This window comes from Lontra canadensis, unplaced genomic scaffold (genome assembly GCF_010015895.1).
Source record: "Lontra canadensis isolate GAN:19392208 unplaced genomic scaffold, GSC_riverotter_1.0 scaffold20, whole genome shotgun sequence".
Lineage (NCBI taxonomy): Eukaryota > Metazoa > Chordata > Mammalia > Carnivora > Mustelidae > Lontra > Lontra canadensis.
The window spans coordinates 19,383,276-19,397,848 of NW_022631014.1; the positions used below are offsets into that span (position 1 = coordinate 19,383,276).

Here is a 14,573-nt window from a genome sequence, read left to right on the forward strand (position 1 = left end):
CATGTAATCTAAGACCTAGACACATGAGTGGCTGGTTGGCTTAAGAGAAGTAGGAACCACTTTATAAATGGCCTTCACGGGGCCACAGGGCAGCTGGTCTGGGCAGGCCCAAGCACGATCCTGGCAAAAGACATAGTCCAGCCCCCTGAAAAGCATCTTGGGGGCACGGACTCATGGGCTCTAGGCCAGACCAAGTGCCACAGATATGGGGGGCATTTCTCTATATACGATCCAGAAGCCTCGAGAAGCAGCTGTTACTCTCCCACTCTGGCACTAGCAACTCAATCACAGAATGAGATTCGAATCTGTCGACTATTTTTACTATTGTCCAGAAAGCCACTGGCTAATGTTAGGTTGAACTACATGAAAATACCATTTTTGTAAGTCAGGAATATTAGAATACTGGCAATTACATATGGCCCAAACAGATGATAATGCTGAGTGCCTACTGGGGGGTCAGACTCCATGCAAGATCCTTTTAGTAACTGTGCCCATTTTAGAGATGCAGAAACTAAGACACACAGAGTTCAAAGTACTCATCTAGCTAGACACACACCAGGTCTGTGTGACTCCAATGGCCATATTCATTTTACACACTGTGTAGCAGGTTCATGTGGCTCCTTCCCTCTTGTGCTCTCTGCCTGTGGGTCAGTGCCTGACCATTCCAGCAGCCCTGGGCACCACCAGGACTCCCACCCTGCCAGCACTGTCTACACAGGGGCCACTCCTGAATTAGCAGCAAAGTGTATTTAACAAACAATCTTAAGAGGGAAAAAACATTTGAAAGTTTATTTAGAGAGAGAGGGAAGAGGGGCCAAAAAAAGCACTCCTAAAATAAACAGAAAGTAATCAAGGGATAAAACCCAAGTCCCACTAGTTTTAAAATGCCTTAACCGTGACTCTGAGCTAATGTGTAGTGGACCACTGAGAAAGCCATCAGGTGCAGTGTGACCCAGGACCACTGCATACCCAGACACAGGGACTTCTATGGCTCTCCTCTGAGTAGACCACAGAGCTTCAAAATGGGAAGAGGATGTGAAGGCGCCCAAAAGGACAAGCCAAGATCAGGGAGTGTCACTGTTCTCCTGGCCCACTATAACTCCCCTCAGAGGCTGAGACGAGCACAGTAAGATAAAAGGACTGTCAGACTCCAACTTGAAAAGAAGAAATGAATGTTCTCCTCCTTATGAAATAAAATGTTAGAAATCCGAACATACGTAACACACAATAAAAGTAGGTTCCACTAGTTCTAAACGAATATCCACAGAGATCAAAGTGGGAGAAGAAAAAGAGGACTGACCTTCACATGGGCCACGTAGTGATGACACGTCTCCTCCATGTGGACCAACTGCAGCTTCTCTGTGATCTGACCCAAGGACTCTCCCAGCAACACAAAGTAGACTCTGGGCAACTGGCCCTTTGCCTTTTTGGCCACATCAGCCGTCAGAACGTAATTGAGGCCTGCCAATAAATAAGGACAAGACATCAGGGAGGACTCACATGTGGGATCAGGGCCACCTGCACTCCCCCCTCCCAAGCTTGCAAGCACACTTTGTATGCTACCTGCCTCCCCACTGCAACCAAGGGCTGCAGCCCAAGTCAACACCTTCCCGGAAAGAAGCACGGAGCCAGCGTCCTCTCAGAATCAAGAGACGATGAGGCCGCCCCTGTCTTCCCAGTGATTCTCTGTGTATCACACGCCATGGCTCTCCCTGTCTCAAACCCCATGAGTTACCACCTGTGTCACCCACTATACACAGCAGTAATTAGAGGTACCTAGCACGGTCGGCATCCTGAAAAGAAGACACTGTGGTAAGCCGACAGGATTTGACTAGAACCCGCAGAAATTATCACGGCTACACATAACCCTGAGTCCTATAGCGCAATGAGACAGACACTCAACACAAGGGAGCAATTACCCAATAATCCCCAGATGTTCACGTGCGCTCTGTGATGGCGACATCCCTTGGACCTTGTGTCATCACATCCCCCGAGCACCGACTACATGCCAGGTACAGGGGACAGGGCAGTCCTGCTCTTCCTCTGTTTACCCTCTGAGGCCACCACAGAAACAGCCCCACAGAGCCCTGCCCTCTTGGCACTTACACTCACAGAAACTCAGACCAAGGCTAAAGCTGACTTAATTCCCAGGGAGCTGAGTATATGGATGGTGTATAGTAGTGCGCCTGTCATTTGAACAGCATCAAGAGCACGGTGGGGCTTGTGCTCAGGCATACTGAGCCGCACTCCTGAAGAGGAAAACTTCTCGCCTGTTCCTGAACACATAACATCAGTGGGCAAAACCTACCGGGACACAATCTGAAACTTAAAAAAAAAAGGGCACGATACAAGATGTGCATTGGATAAATGCAAAAGGTCTTACGTTCCTAATTTCAGAGTCAGTCAGTCACCCTACAACAATGTGCGTCATTAGGCAAATTGGGCATTGGTGTCAACACACCTATTTCTCTGTTTTTTTGTACCAGAACTGAGATCAGTCCTCTGGGACCCTTTCTTATTTTTTAACTGCTTTGTGGATTCAGGGGAATGTGGCACATTTAAAGTGAGAGAGGGGGAACACTCTGTCCCCAAAATGAGCAGATGAGGCTGCAGAGCCATGAAAAATAGACCCTGTCCCCACGAACCAGCCCCTTGGAAGCTGCGGCTCTTGCCCCTGTAAAAGCAGCCCACACCTGCCCACATTTAAGTATGCAAAGCAAGGCAGTGAGGATGGGTCCGGCTTTAATAACATCAAAGGCATCAGCCACCGGTTAGGTCCGAGCCAGGAAGGAGGAAAGGGACCAGGACAGGCGTTCTGCAGCTGCCATGGGGTGTATTTTGGATGCATCTAATGGTTTTCCTGGGCCTCTGCCATCTCGGGGATCTTGCTATGCCGAGCTGGCGGATTCCTGGTCAGCAAGGGCCGCCCTGTCCCAACATGTTTACTTCAGCAAACAGCTGATTGCCAAGGCAAGGCTGGGTCACCAAGGGACCTGAGACCTGGATAATCCAAGGCAATATAACAAAGAAGAAAAGAATGCCTTTGGGAAAGTAACAAGACAGAGAAAACACGGGAGCCCAAACAAGAGTTACACACCGGCTCCTTTGGCGACACCAGGTAACGGGGCAGATGCATAGAATGTCAAAGCTTCAGGGTAATTGAGGGACCACCGGGCTCCAAACCTTCATTTTTCAGATGAGGAACCAAGGTCCCAAAAAGGAATCAGGCTTGTTCCGGTTCAGAGGGCCCTCCACCACAGAGCTGAGTCCAGAACTCTCCTAACCTCCAGTGCAGGGCTGTTCCTACCATGCTGATTCTTGGGGCAAGTTTTACATTTTTTGAATGCCCAGACAGCAGAACCCAACACATGCAGTGATTCAGAACTGAACTCTGGCCTATTTACTTTCTTCTCATCACAATTTCCCCAAGGAAGAGCCAAACAGTAAGAAAGGATAAGTATAAATGGACTGTGTTTCCAAGTTCTGTTTAGAAAGTCCAGAGCTCAGGATGGGAATTGCTGGAAGACAAGCCAGCCTACGGCTGGGCAAAACCAACATGGCGGCAGTGGCTGTTGAGTGGCCCCCTCCCTGGCCTTCCTCCCGGGGCAAGAGCTGCCCTCCCTTGGGAAGGGTGGGCATGGGGAGAACGGAAGGTGTGAACCCTCTTGCCAGTGAGCTCAGAGAAAGCCGAGGTAGAAATGACCATAGGAAGACAGAGCAGATAGGATCAGTGCCCCACCCACATCCTCTTGGCTTGTACTATTTCTCTGCTGCCCAGTCCAATTGGCCACTGCCAGCACCTGCACCCCCTTTCCTGAGAGCGCTCTCTGGTGGCTCTACCCACATGCATGGCAGACCAGAAGTGCCAGAGAACCAAAGTCCCTGAGACCTCACTACCGCCGGAGCCCAGCTCCCTCATCCCGTGGGTGGAGTAACTCGGAAGGGTGCTCCACATGGACTCTCAGTGTTCCCCAGCAGGATTAAGCAACAACACACCTTCTGTTGGACTGCTGTGATGGTTTAATTTATGTGCCAACTTGACTAGCCTATAACCCAATCTGGATATCAATGCAAAGGTATTTTTATTTTTATTTTTCTAAAGAGTTATTGATTTATTCAAGAGAGAACAGCAGGGAGGTGCAGGGAGGGGCAGAAGGAGAGGGAGAGAGAGTCTTAAGCAGACTCTACACTGAGCACAGAGCCTGATGTGGGGCTCGATCTCACCACCCTGAGATCATAACCTGAGCCGAAATCAAGAGTGGAAGGCTTAACTGACTGCACCACCCAGGTGCCCCTGCAAAGGTATTTTTAAATGAGATTATGTTTAAATCAGTAGACTTCAAATAAAGCAGATCACCCTCCATAATGTGGGTGGGCCTCATCTAATCACTTAAAGGCCTTATGAGAAAAAGACTAAAAAGAAAGAAATATTTCTGCCTTCAGATGCTTCCAAGCTACAATGTCAATATACACACATCCGATTGGTTCTGTTTCTCTGCAGAACCTGATTGACACAACTTCCTTCCCTTCTCGTCTCACTTTCCTACTGGTGCTTCCTGGGGTTGACCACAGTCTGAATCAACCATGTACACCAAATCCTTGAGTCAGGCTCTGCTTCTGGAATCTGAATTAAGATGGGGCAGGTCAGGAAAAGGGAATGGATTCAGCCATTCAGCTTGGCTTGTGTGCCAAGCACTGTGTGGATATTTTCCAACATGACTTTAGTCCCGTGATATTCCACCTCACTGTAGAATCTCTGACTGGATACATCCTTCAGACAGCTGAAGAGAAGACAGAAACAACTCAGTTACTACAAACTGAGCTGAGGACCACAACCACTGCTCTGCTCCAGGCAGAGTGTGAGCATGCCAATACGTTCACCTATCAGATTTTCCTAAAATGTTAAAATATACAATCACAGACAGACCAAATTATCCAATTTGCCAAGTATAATCATTCTGGAAGCTTTTCATCTTCATAACTGCCTGGCTAATGCTTCTCCCTGATTTAAAATTTACTTCGACATTTTAAATCACATAAAAAGAAGTCAGTTCCATATCACACTCTCTCTTCGAGAAAAAAGCCACCAGGAGACTCATCATGGGAAGCCCAGCCTGAGTGAGGGGGGTCTCATAGCCATCAGGGTGGCAAGAGGTGCAGACCGTTCTGGAGCCCTGAGTTCAACTGGCAGGTTTAAACAGTGCCTACCCAAGAGCGTCTGAAAGGGAGCCCCAGTGCGAAGAGATACCAGAGAAGCAGCCAATCAGCTGGCATGCTCCAGCAGCCTGGCCTGGTGGGAGGGTGGCTGCCCCTAATTCGAGCCAGGCCAGCCAGTCCCCGTCCCGGGAAGGGTGCTGGTTCTGATTAGCGCCTGCTTCCACCGCACAGTCCACATCCTCAGGTTTTCCTTCTGGCAGCTTGTGTCCATGCCATGTCGAATGATGTCATGTTGATGGAAAAGCTGACCAGCCCCAAGTCATGTTGCAGCCTCCTCCTCTCCCTGCCCCCAGCTGCTTCCCAAGGGCCCCCCATACTGGCCTGGACCAGGAGGGAGCCAGCTGTGTTGCATCAACTCAGCTCTGGTCGGTCCTAGCAAGTTTTTTATTCATTCCCATTCTCCATCGCAACATGACTTCAGCTATGAAATTCTAACTAATAAATCCTCCTTCCAGACTTACTGAGCTTCCCTTAGAGTCTCCCAAGAGAAGGGAGAGGAAGGATATTTCCCCCTTTACTAGCTCTCCTAAGCTTGCTCCCCACCCCATAAAGGAACGAGGTGATAATTATTAGATGAGGTTACCCCATACCTCATGTAACATGGATTTGCCTCATTATCCTATCTCCATGCTTCCCAAGACACCAGAAGGAGCTTGGAGAATGTTACGTGTGCTCTCTGGAGTAGAAACACTCCCTCCTGCCCCCCGCCACCTAAAGCCAGAGGAAGGGTCTGGAGACAAGTCGCCTGGTTTCGACCCTACTTCTGCTGCTGGCTTGGATGACCTGGTGCCATGCTTAGGACCTGGGCTCCACTGCTTGTCCGGAGGCAGGGAGGCACCCCTGCTTGCTCACGGCTCAGGGTGCCAAATCAGAGCACAAAACACCACGATTTAGGGCTCATCCCTCCCTGGTTTTCATTTAGCCCTCTTAAGTGAGTCTGGAATTGCCAGCTTCATCCCTAGCCCCCAGAGCCTGCCGAGCACATTTCGGCTTTCCCCTGGCCAGGAAGCAGGTAGAGGCTCAGCCCCGGGGCGAGGCAAAGGGGCAGAACGCTTCCAGGCACAGCCCTCCCCGCCCTTACGGCAGGCCGCCAGGATGCTCCAAGGAGTGACAGGCTGCCTCCCAGGCCAAGAATGAAGGGATTCTGCCCACTTGGGATGGGCGGAACTCCTGTTTTAAACTGCTTGGTGAGATGGGTTATAAATTTGTTCTTCGAACCGCTACAGCTGGACATGTGCCTGCACCCCAGCAAGAAAAGGAGGGCCTACCAGACAAAAGGGCCTGGACACATCCAGAAGTGGGGGTTGGGTGAGGGAGCGTCAGCTGTTTGCACTGGCCTCCCTCCCTGCAGAACGCAAGCTCCTGGAGGGCCAGGGCTCTGTCTCACTGGCCTCTGCTCTTTGCCCAGGGAGGGGAGCCTGTACTCCGGCACTCTAAAGAACTTAACTATTTGTGGGGTGCCTGGGTGGCTCAGTTGTTAAGTGTCTGCCTTCAGCTCATGTCATGATCCCAGGGTCCTGGGATCACGCCCCACATCGGGCTCCCTGCTCTGTGGGAAGCCTGCTTCTCCCTCTCCCACTCCCCCTGCTTCTGATCCCTCTCTCGCTCTCTGTCAAATAAATAAATAAAATCTTTAAAAAAAAAAAAAAACTTAACTATTTGTAGTTAATGACCCAACAGGTGCTTCCGTGACTGGCTGCTGGCTGGACTAGTTCCCGAAGCTGTTGTCTCTCAGCTCTCAACACACCCTGCTCTGTGAGGCTGAGTCTGGGCCTCTGAACACCTCTGCTAGCGGGTCTGTGGGAGGCTCAACCCAGATGGTCAGCTTGAGGGAGGTTGGCAGAGGGAGAAGGGCTGCATCTTCCTGCCTGCTCCCTATTCCTGTCAGCTTCAGCCGGCGACAGTCTTCCCTGGCAGCTAGTGCCAACTGTAGTTAATACCAGTGTCAGCTTTTCCCCCACTGCACTAGCTGCTACCCCCTCCCCCAAGGTTGAGGTCTCAGGTCAGCAGAGTCCCTTCTCCAAGCTTCTAGGTTCTGTTCGCCGCAGGTGTGACCTCTTCTGTTTGTCTGCTTGACCAGGGGTCCTCAAGTCTCAGCCCCCTCAGAGGTGTGCTGAAGGGCAGGTGGCTGGGCCCCAGTGCCCCAGGGTCTGATTCGGTTAGAATGTTCATTTCTAACATTCCCACGTGCCGCTGCTGCAGCTGGACTGGGCACCACACTTTGAGACCTCCCTCCCCCACCGGTGCCGACCCAGAAGTGGGGGCTGTTTCTGGCAGTGACTACCAATTAAATCCATGACCTGCTTTCCCAATTCCCAATATTAAATTCTGTCAAAACAACTGGTTTCTGTTTTCCTAACTGGATGCTGCCCTTCCAGGGGCCAAGGCAGAGTCACCTCCTACAGTCTCTGGAGTTTCCATGGTCCTGCCAGAGGCCATCAGCCAGCCCCAAACACCCTGGAGACCACGTGGGAGCTGTGGTTTCCCACTGCTAAAGCAGAAGATGAAGAGGAGAGTGGAGGTCCTTCCCCAGCAGGTCCTACCAAAGAGGAGGAACCAAAGAGGTCAGCCTACAAGTGACATGTAGCATCTATGGCTCCCCAAGCCATCCCCGGGGAGGTCCCGCGGCTCAAGATGCCAGCAGATAGAAAAGGCTTCCGACAGCTCTTCGGAAGTACCCAGCACACACTGCGCCGGCCACACTGCACCAATGTAGCCACTCTATGGATGCAACCCAGCCGTGGACATGCAAACACTGAGAGGGGGCCTGGAAGGTCAGCCCAAGGCGGGCATTCATTTGCTAGGCATTCCATGGCCAAACCCACCAGGACCCAGGCTCCTCTGCAGCTGTCAGCAAGGGGAGAGAGGAAAGCTCATCACTCCCTGGCCTTGAGTTCCCAACACAGAGGCCTGCACAGTGACGCTGAGCTTGGACAACAGCGGAGGGTGGCGGTGCCCCCACCTTCCACCACCTGGAGACCAGGCACCTGATCCTCCTGAGGATGCAGAGCCCAGGCCCTGCCTTCTGTGCTGGACCCCAGGGATACCCCACCACTGTTGGACCCCCACAAGCTACCTGTCACTTCCTTGATTTCTATCACATTTCCTTAAGGGCTGCCTGCTTTTCCCTCCTCAAGTCTCTCCATATTCCACAGCTAGCTCATGTTTTACCAGATTTCTATGAAGATGGAGATCCAGCACCTTGCCCTGAATGCCTGGGGACAACAAAGAAAAACGGATGGAGAATATTCTGCATCGCCCCACTGATACCAAAATTCCTGTTACCATGTGTAAGCCTTGATCTAAAGTAAATGTGGAAAAATACTGCTTAGATTGTAAAGGGATGTTTGATTTCAGTGGGAGAGCATGCTGCTGCTCAGAGTCCAAGACTTGCACATGGGCGGCAGCCCGCCTCCTCCACACTGCGCACTAGGGGCAGGACCATGCGCTATCCACCAGCCTGTTTCTCCTGATATTCCCTGACTCTTCTGGGGTCATGGTTGAGCCTAAACTCCATGATAATTCTGCCTAGATGTCAATGAAAGGGGCCCCAGTCACTGGGGCCCAGAAGGCCCATTGGCGGGCAGCAGCATGAGAAGACACCCACATCTCCTCCTGGCTCAGCCTACAAACCTTCTAATCAGAGTCCACTCTACCCCCGTCTTATGGTCTGACATCCTTCCTGCTCAAAAATGGCATCTTGGGTTTCTTCTCGTCTGTTCCTGCTGTACCAGAATACCTTCATTACCACCACAATGATGTCTTTAAAGAGCCTGGAATGGTGTACACTGCTTCAGGATCAAAATAATAGAAACTCTGTAACCCCCACTGGAGGCTCCATGAGGATATGCTTGGCACATGCAGGCACACAATAAACATTTGTCAAGTGAACACACACATGAACTATTAATCACTTGCTTATTTTAGAGTTCTAGGAGAGTTCTGCTTATTTTTATACACACCAACATAAACCTTCAACTCAGTTCTTTCATAATGTTTCTTAATGGAGTCCAGCTACATCATGAGTTGGAATTTGATAGAAGACACACCATCTAATTGGGCAGAGGACATAGGAGTCCTAGGACCAATAGAAAAAAATGTTTCCCTAGAGGCTGATTAGGGAGGAGATGAGAAAGAGTTTTTGGAAAGCAAAACTAAGTATGCTCAAACCAGGATTCAACTCCTGGCTTCACCCACAGCTCTGTGACCCTGAGCAAGTACGTTTCTCACGGAGCCTGCTCTTTTTCTCACTGGGCTCCACATAAAACGTTTGTTAATTCTTTGTCACCAAGTCCTGAGTGCACGGAATGTTTACATTCAGTTTTGAAATTCCTAAGTTTTTTTTTTTTTTTAAAGAAATCTCTATGAACAAGTTCAAGGTTTGATTGTTGAACTTATTCAAATCATCTGAAGATCAAGATAAGGTATCAAGGAGACTATTAGCCTAGAAGGATTAGCGCACTGTTAAATAACGCACAGCTTTCAAGGTGCAGCTGAGAAACAGACCAGGGCACGTGTGCATGTTCGCGCATCCGCGAGCGCGCATGAGCGTGCACAAACACACGCGCACGCGCGCGCGCACACACACACACACTCCAGTGCTTCTCGAACATAAATGCGCACACAGATCCTGCGGGATCTTGTTCAAAGGCAGATTCTGGTTCTCAGACCCAGAGCGAGGCCAGAGATTCTGCATTTCTAACAAGCACCCAGAGGACGCTGGTACTGCTGGGTCCAGGGACCACACTGTGATTAAGGAAGGGAGACACGCGACTCTACAAATGTCTAAGAAATGCAGGAAGTCCAGGTCCTTATTGTTTTTTGGGTGTTTTTTTAAATTTTCCTAGAATTCTATTTTCTATTATTAAATCAGCCTTCCAAGTAAAAACAAAGCATTTATTAATCTGCAGGAGTGTTCTAGATTCATTTCCTTCAGGTGACCATATGCTCTTAAGTTCTACTCTGCCCCGATCCTACCTGCTCCAGGGAGTGGACCTCTGGAGTTGGGCTAGCAAGCTGGCCTTCTCCAACCAGAGAAACAGCAGGACCTGCTGTCTCTTTTCCGTCATCTGAAGCTGACAAAGCAGCTCCTCCTCTTTTGCAAGTCTAGGGCTTCATAAATTTCAGCATCCTGATCCTACCGTCCATCCCTGGTCTCAGATTCCACAGTCAAGGGCTTACGGCCCCGACATCTGGCTGGTGCCCCAGGCTAAGGGGGAGCCTCCAAAGACCCACCACTTCTTTTTTCTAACCAAATGGAATGTTCTGTAAGGGCCAGGCTTCAGTCGCTACCTTTCCACAAGTCCCACTGGCCTGTGACACCTGTGGCCCTGTGAGGTTTCAGTCTGGTCACAGATGTGGGGAAAGGATGCTTGCGGTCAAATGTTATTTGTTCTAGAGCTGGAGGCTACGTTAAATTGGGAAACTATGGGAAGCAGAAAAAAGCAGGAACTGTAGAGGGAAAGAGGGTCTCGACTGTGTATCTGCTGCCTGCAAAACCAGCCAGGATGCACAGGGAAAGCAAAGGCTCCAGAAGAATCCCTCAGCGACCACAGTCACACAAGCCCTCTCCAGCTAAGATGACCGCCCCAAGCCCTGACTCGGCGGCTCATTACCAATGTCTCCTGGAACGTGCTTGCCGTGGAAGCTGAAGCAGGCGGTGACGTTCAGGCAGTTCACAGGCTGCAGCCCGTCGTGACACTGAGGCGCCGTGATGTTGATGGAGGCTGGGAGGAAGATGGAGACGTCCACCGTAATGACGGGTCTCGCCCTGTGCGTCGGGAGAGGGAGGTGACTTAGCCAGGTTCTCAGAATGGAGCAAGAAGTAATCCAGCAAGAGAAATCCTCGGCCTTCAGCCCGGCACTTAACGAAACCATGAAATAACCCGCGAGAGAAGGGCCAATGGGCCCTGTAAATACTTTCTCCTGGTTTCCGACGTGGCTTATTTCCTAATAAATTAATGGTTAACTTCCCAATAGTAAAGGCAAGTAAGTTGTTAATAAAACACATCTGGGTGAAACCATAAACGAACCACCAGATGTTGGGTGATTATTTAAAATTTCACCAATTAAGTTCCGATTTCCATTTTATTAGGAAGATAGTAATATATTTAAGGGGAGTTCCTACAGTGGATGCCAGGACTCGAGAAATAGCTGTACCGTCGGGAATGGCTGTGCCCTTACTGTCTCTGGAAGCATGAGCTGCAGAGTTCCAGTCCCATCCAGTGCGTCAAACCTCGCCCTTCCTTTAGTCCCTCAATTCATTAAGCATTTTTCTAAAAGAACTTGATCCACAGAGTCCCAGCTGGTAACAGCGAAGCATTTCAGAGCTGAAGAAATCAACCCACCTGGCCCCAGGAGCAAGTGAAACCCTATAAACATTGGCATGCTTAACACCAACGTGGACGGCCAGTATCCCCACCCACCCCGTACTGGATCGATACACAGCATCCCTCCTGCACCTTCTGGGGATCCCCAGGGTTGGCCGACCAAGCTGACAGTGACTCAAGCCGTCCTGCTGTCATTGCAGACACCTGCTCAGGGACGGTTCCCCTAAGCTGTGGCTTAGACTTCTCCCCTCCAGACCTCACAATGAGACCCTTTTACCTCCAGGGAGCCCCAGCCTTCCTGCCACTGGGGTGATATAACAAGATTAAGGGGCATTAGCGGCTTGAGAACAATGACCTTCCTTGTGTACAGTGACCCTGCCAAGAGCCCGCAGCGACAAGACAGATGGGAAAAAGAAACACAACTCTCAGAGAAGAAGGTATTAAGGAAAACCTCGGGGAAAGAGGGAAGGAAGGACACATGTGGCCCCAGGGGGGTGAAGGGTTTTCACTGCTGCCACCACTGCCATGGACGTGGGTTCAAGACTGGGAGAACTGGGACAAGGGCAAGGGAACAGTGGGTCTCCCAGAGCAAAGCCAGCTGTAAGGCCAACAGAAGTCAGAAAATAGCAGTGCCTAAAGGAAATCCAAGGTCCCGGCCTTCCAATTTTCTTCTGGGTTCATTCTTGTAAGATACTCTAAATAACACAGAAAACAAATGCTCTGCTCCTTGTCAAGAGGACTGAACAGATACCAACGGACACTCTAGAAAGCCACAGGTCCTTCCATGGCCAGCTCATGATCCCTCTCCTGGGAGGCCTTCTCCAAGACCCCTGCACCATCTTCACACCCCTCACTTACTCAGTAAGGTCACTGTTTCCAAGGCTGCTCCACCAGTCTACAGGCCCCTGAAGGACTAGGACCCCCCAAATTCATCCCGATAGCCTCAGGATTGGTGTTCAAAAACCTGAGATGTGAAATGGATGCCAATCTCACAACAGGCCCAGGGACTGAAAACCACAGGAGCGCCCCAACTTTCACAAAACAGAGGCACCAGGGAGTGCTGGTCTCTACCCTGTGAGATTTCCACCCTGCCCAGGGCACATGCTCCCTGGTCACCGCACGGAAGGAAGGCCTCACCCCCTCCTGCCATCCCAGGGGCCACCTAGTCCCCACTCCCAGCAGAGCCCTGCAGGGGAAGGCCGGGGGAGCAGGCCGGGAAAATGACGTCGATGGAGGCCGTCAGCACAGGATCCTCTGAGGTGAGGACAAAGACCTTCAGAAGCACACGTCTCACTAGCATCAGATCAGGCCCTCGATCCTGTTTCAGTTCCAAGAATTGTTCTTGGACCAGGGAAAGCCCAGAAATCTTTCCTGAACTCTCTCATCGCTCCCTCTGAACTGAAGTGGCACCGCACCAGGCGCCCATCGCCCTCACACAGGCCCTGCCCTCTGCAGCTAATCGGAGAGCGCAAAATCAGCGAGGGCAGAGTGGGGCCAGCCCACGGTCCTGCCTGCAGAGGGGCCCGTCCCTGTGAGAGAAGCAGAGGGGCGCTGAGGACAGCACCATAAAGGCCTTCAAGACTTAATTTTTAACAAGCTGGTAGCTAGACTACCTCTTTCTGATGACTCCAACAGTTCAAATCCTGATACAGACAGTCCCTGACTTACGACGACTCAATGTAACAACTTTTCAACCTTATGATGGGCTGACGTGCACTTAGGAGAAACTGAACTTTCAACTGTGAATCTGGATCCCCAAGGATCCCCTTGCCGGTGCTATGTGGAATGACTGTGTGGTGATGCTGGCCCTGGGGCCACAGCTCCCAGGCTCCGCCACCAATCACCTACGCTGACACCCTTTCTGTAGCCACGTGGAGACTCTGTCACTTCCGGCACAGCTTTCAGTAATTTACGTGAGAGAGTCAACACTTGATTATCAAATCAGCTTAGCGTCGGAGGACTGTGCCCGACCGCAGGCGGGTATAAGTGTTCTGAGCGCAGCTGAGGCAGGCCAGGCTAAGCCATGGTGTTCGGGAGGTTAGGGGTAGTAAATATGTTTCCATGTAGGATGTTTTCAACTTACAATGGGTTTATCATAACAGTAACTCCTTCCTAGGTCAAGGTAGATCTGTACTTCCCCTGCATTTACCTCCAGGTAAAACCAGGCAGGATGCCGTCTGATGGAGTATTGCTCCCATCACCCCAGCCTTCTGCGGGGGGTAGTGCTGCACGTGGGACAGACACAGTCGGGCAGACTGAGCGCTGACACCCCCATGAAGATGGAGGCTACTAAACCAGCCCTGGAGCCATCCCCTCTAGGCAGCCAATTAACGTCTGTGTCCTTAACGCCACTCACAGTAAGGTGTGCCCTTCGTGGCAGCCCGAAGGATTCCAGGCCCGTTCACATCTGGACTCTCCCCGAGGACGTGTAAGAATGGGCATGGTGTGGAACCCCTGGGTGGCTCAGTGGGTTAAGCCCCTGCCTTCAGCTCAGGTCATGATCTCAGGGTCCTGGGATTGAGTCCCGCATCAGGTTCTCCGCTCAGCAGGGAGCCTGCTTCCCCTGCCTCTCTCTCTGCCTGCCTCTCTGCCTACTGGTGATCTCTCTGTGGGTCAAATAAATACATAAAATATTATAAAAAAAAAAAAAAAGAATGGGCACGGTGTGTTATATGAGCCTGTGCATGACTGGTTTCTTTTTCTGGTCTCACCCAAACTCTGAGGGGACTCAAGTTCCACCTAACTTGCTGGTCAACTAGGCCATGCCTGGGATGCCCGCCTCGCTTAGCCCGCTGACGTCTCCAGATCTTCTTGTCCACAGTCGTTCAGCCACATCCAGCACCTTATCAACAGATGCCTTCCTGGCCCCTCAGACACACTCGACAGTCCCTCTGCCTGTTCCTCCCTGGCCCCCTCTCTAAGGGGTCCCAGTTTGCCTTCCCTGCTCCTGGAAGAGAACTGAGGTGGTCACCCTCACCCACATTCCACGCTGAACCTTGCCCTAGACCTGTTCCAGTGTTGGGGCCT

The 14,573-nt window shown here is 51.1% G+C and overlaps 1 protein-coding gene across 1 annotated transcript in view; it reads right to left on the reverse strand.

Moving 5' to 3' along the window:
• Positions 1–14,573, reverse strand: part of ITGA9 (integrin subunit alpha 9) — a 326,387-nt gene that overhangs the window by 240,122 nt on the left and 71,692 nt on the right. The window contains exons 14-15 of the mRNA XM_032861219.1: positions 10,833–10,987; positions 1,301–1,461 (exon numbers count right to left, since the gene is read on the reverse strand). Of these exons, the coding sequence (XP_032717110.1) occupies positions 1,301–1,461; positions 10,833–10,987 (316 nt within the window). The remainder of the gene's footprint in view (positions 1–1,300; positions 1,462–10,832; positions 10,988–14,573) is intronic.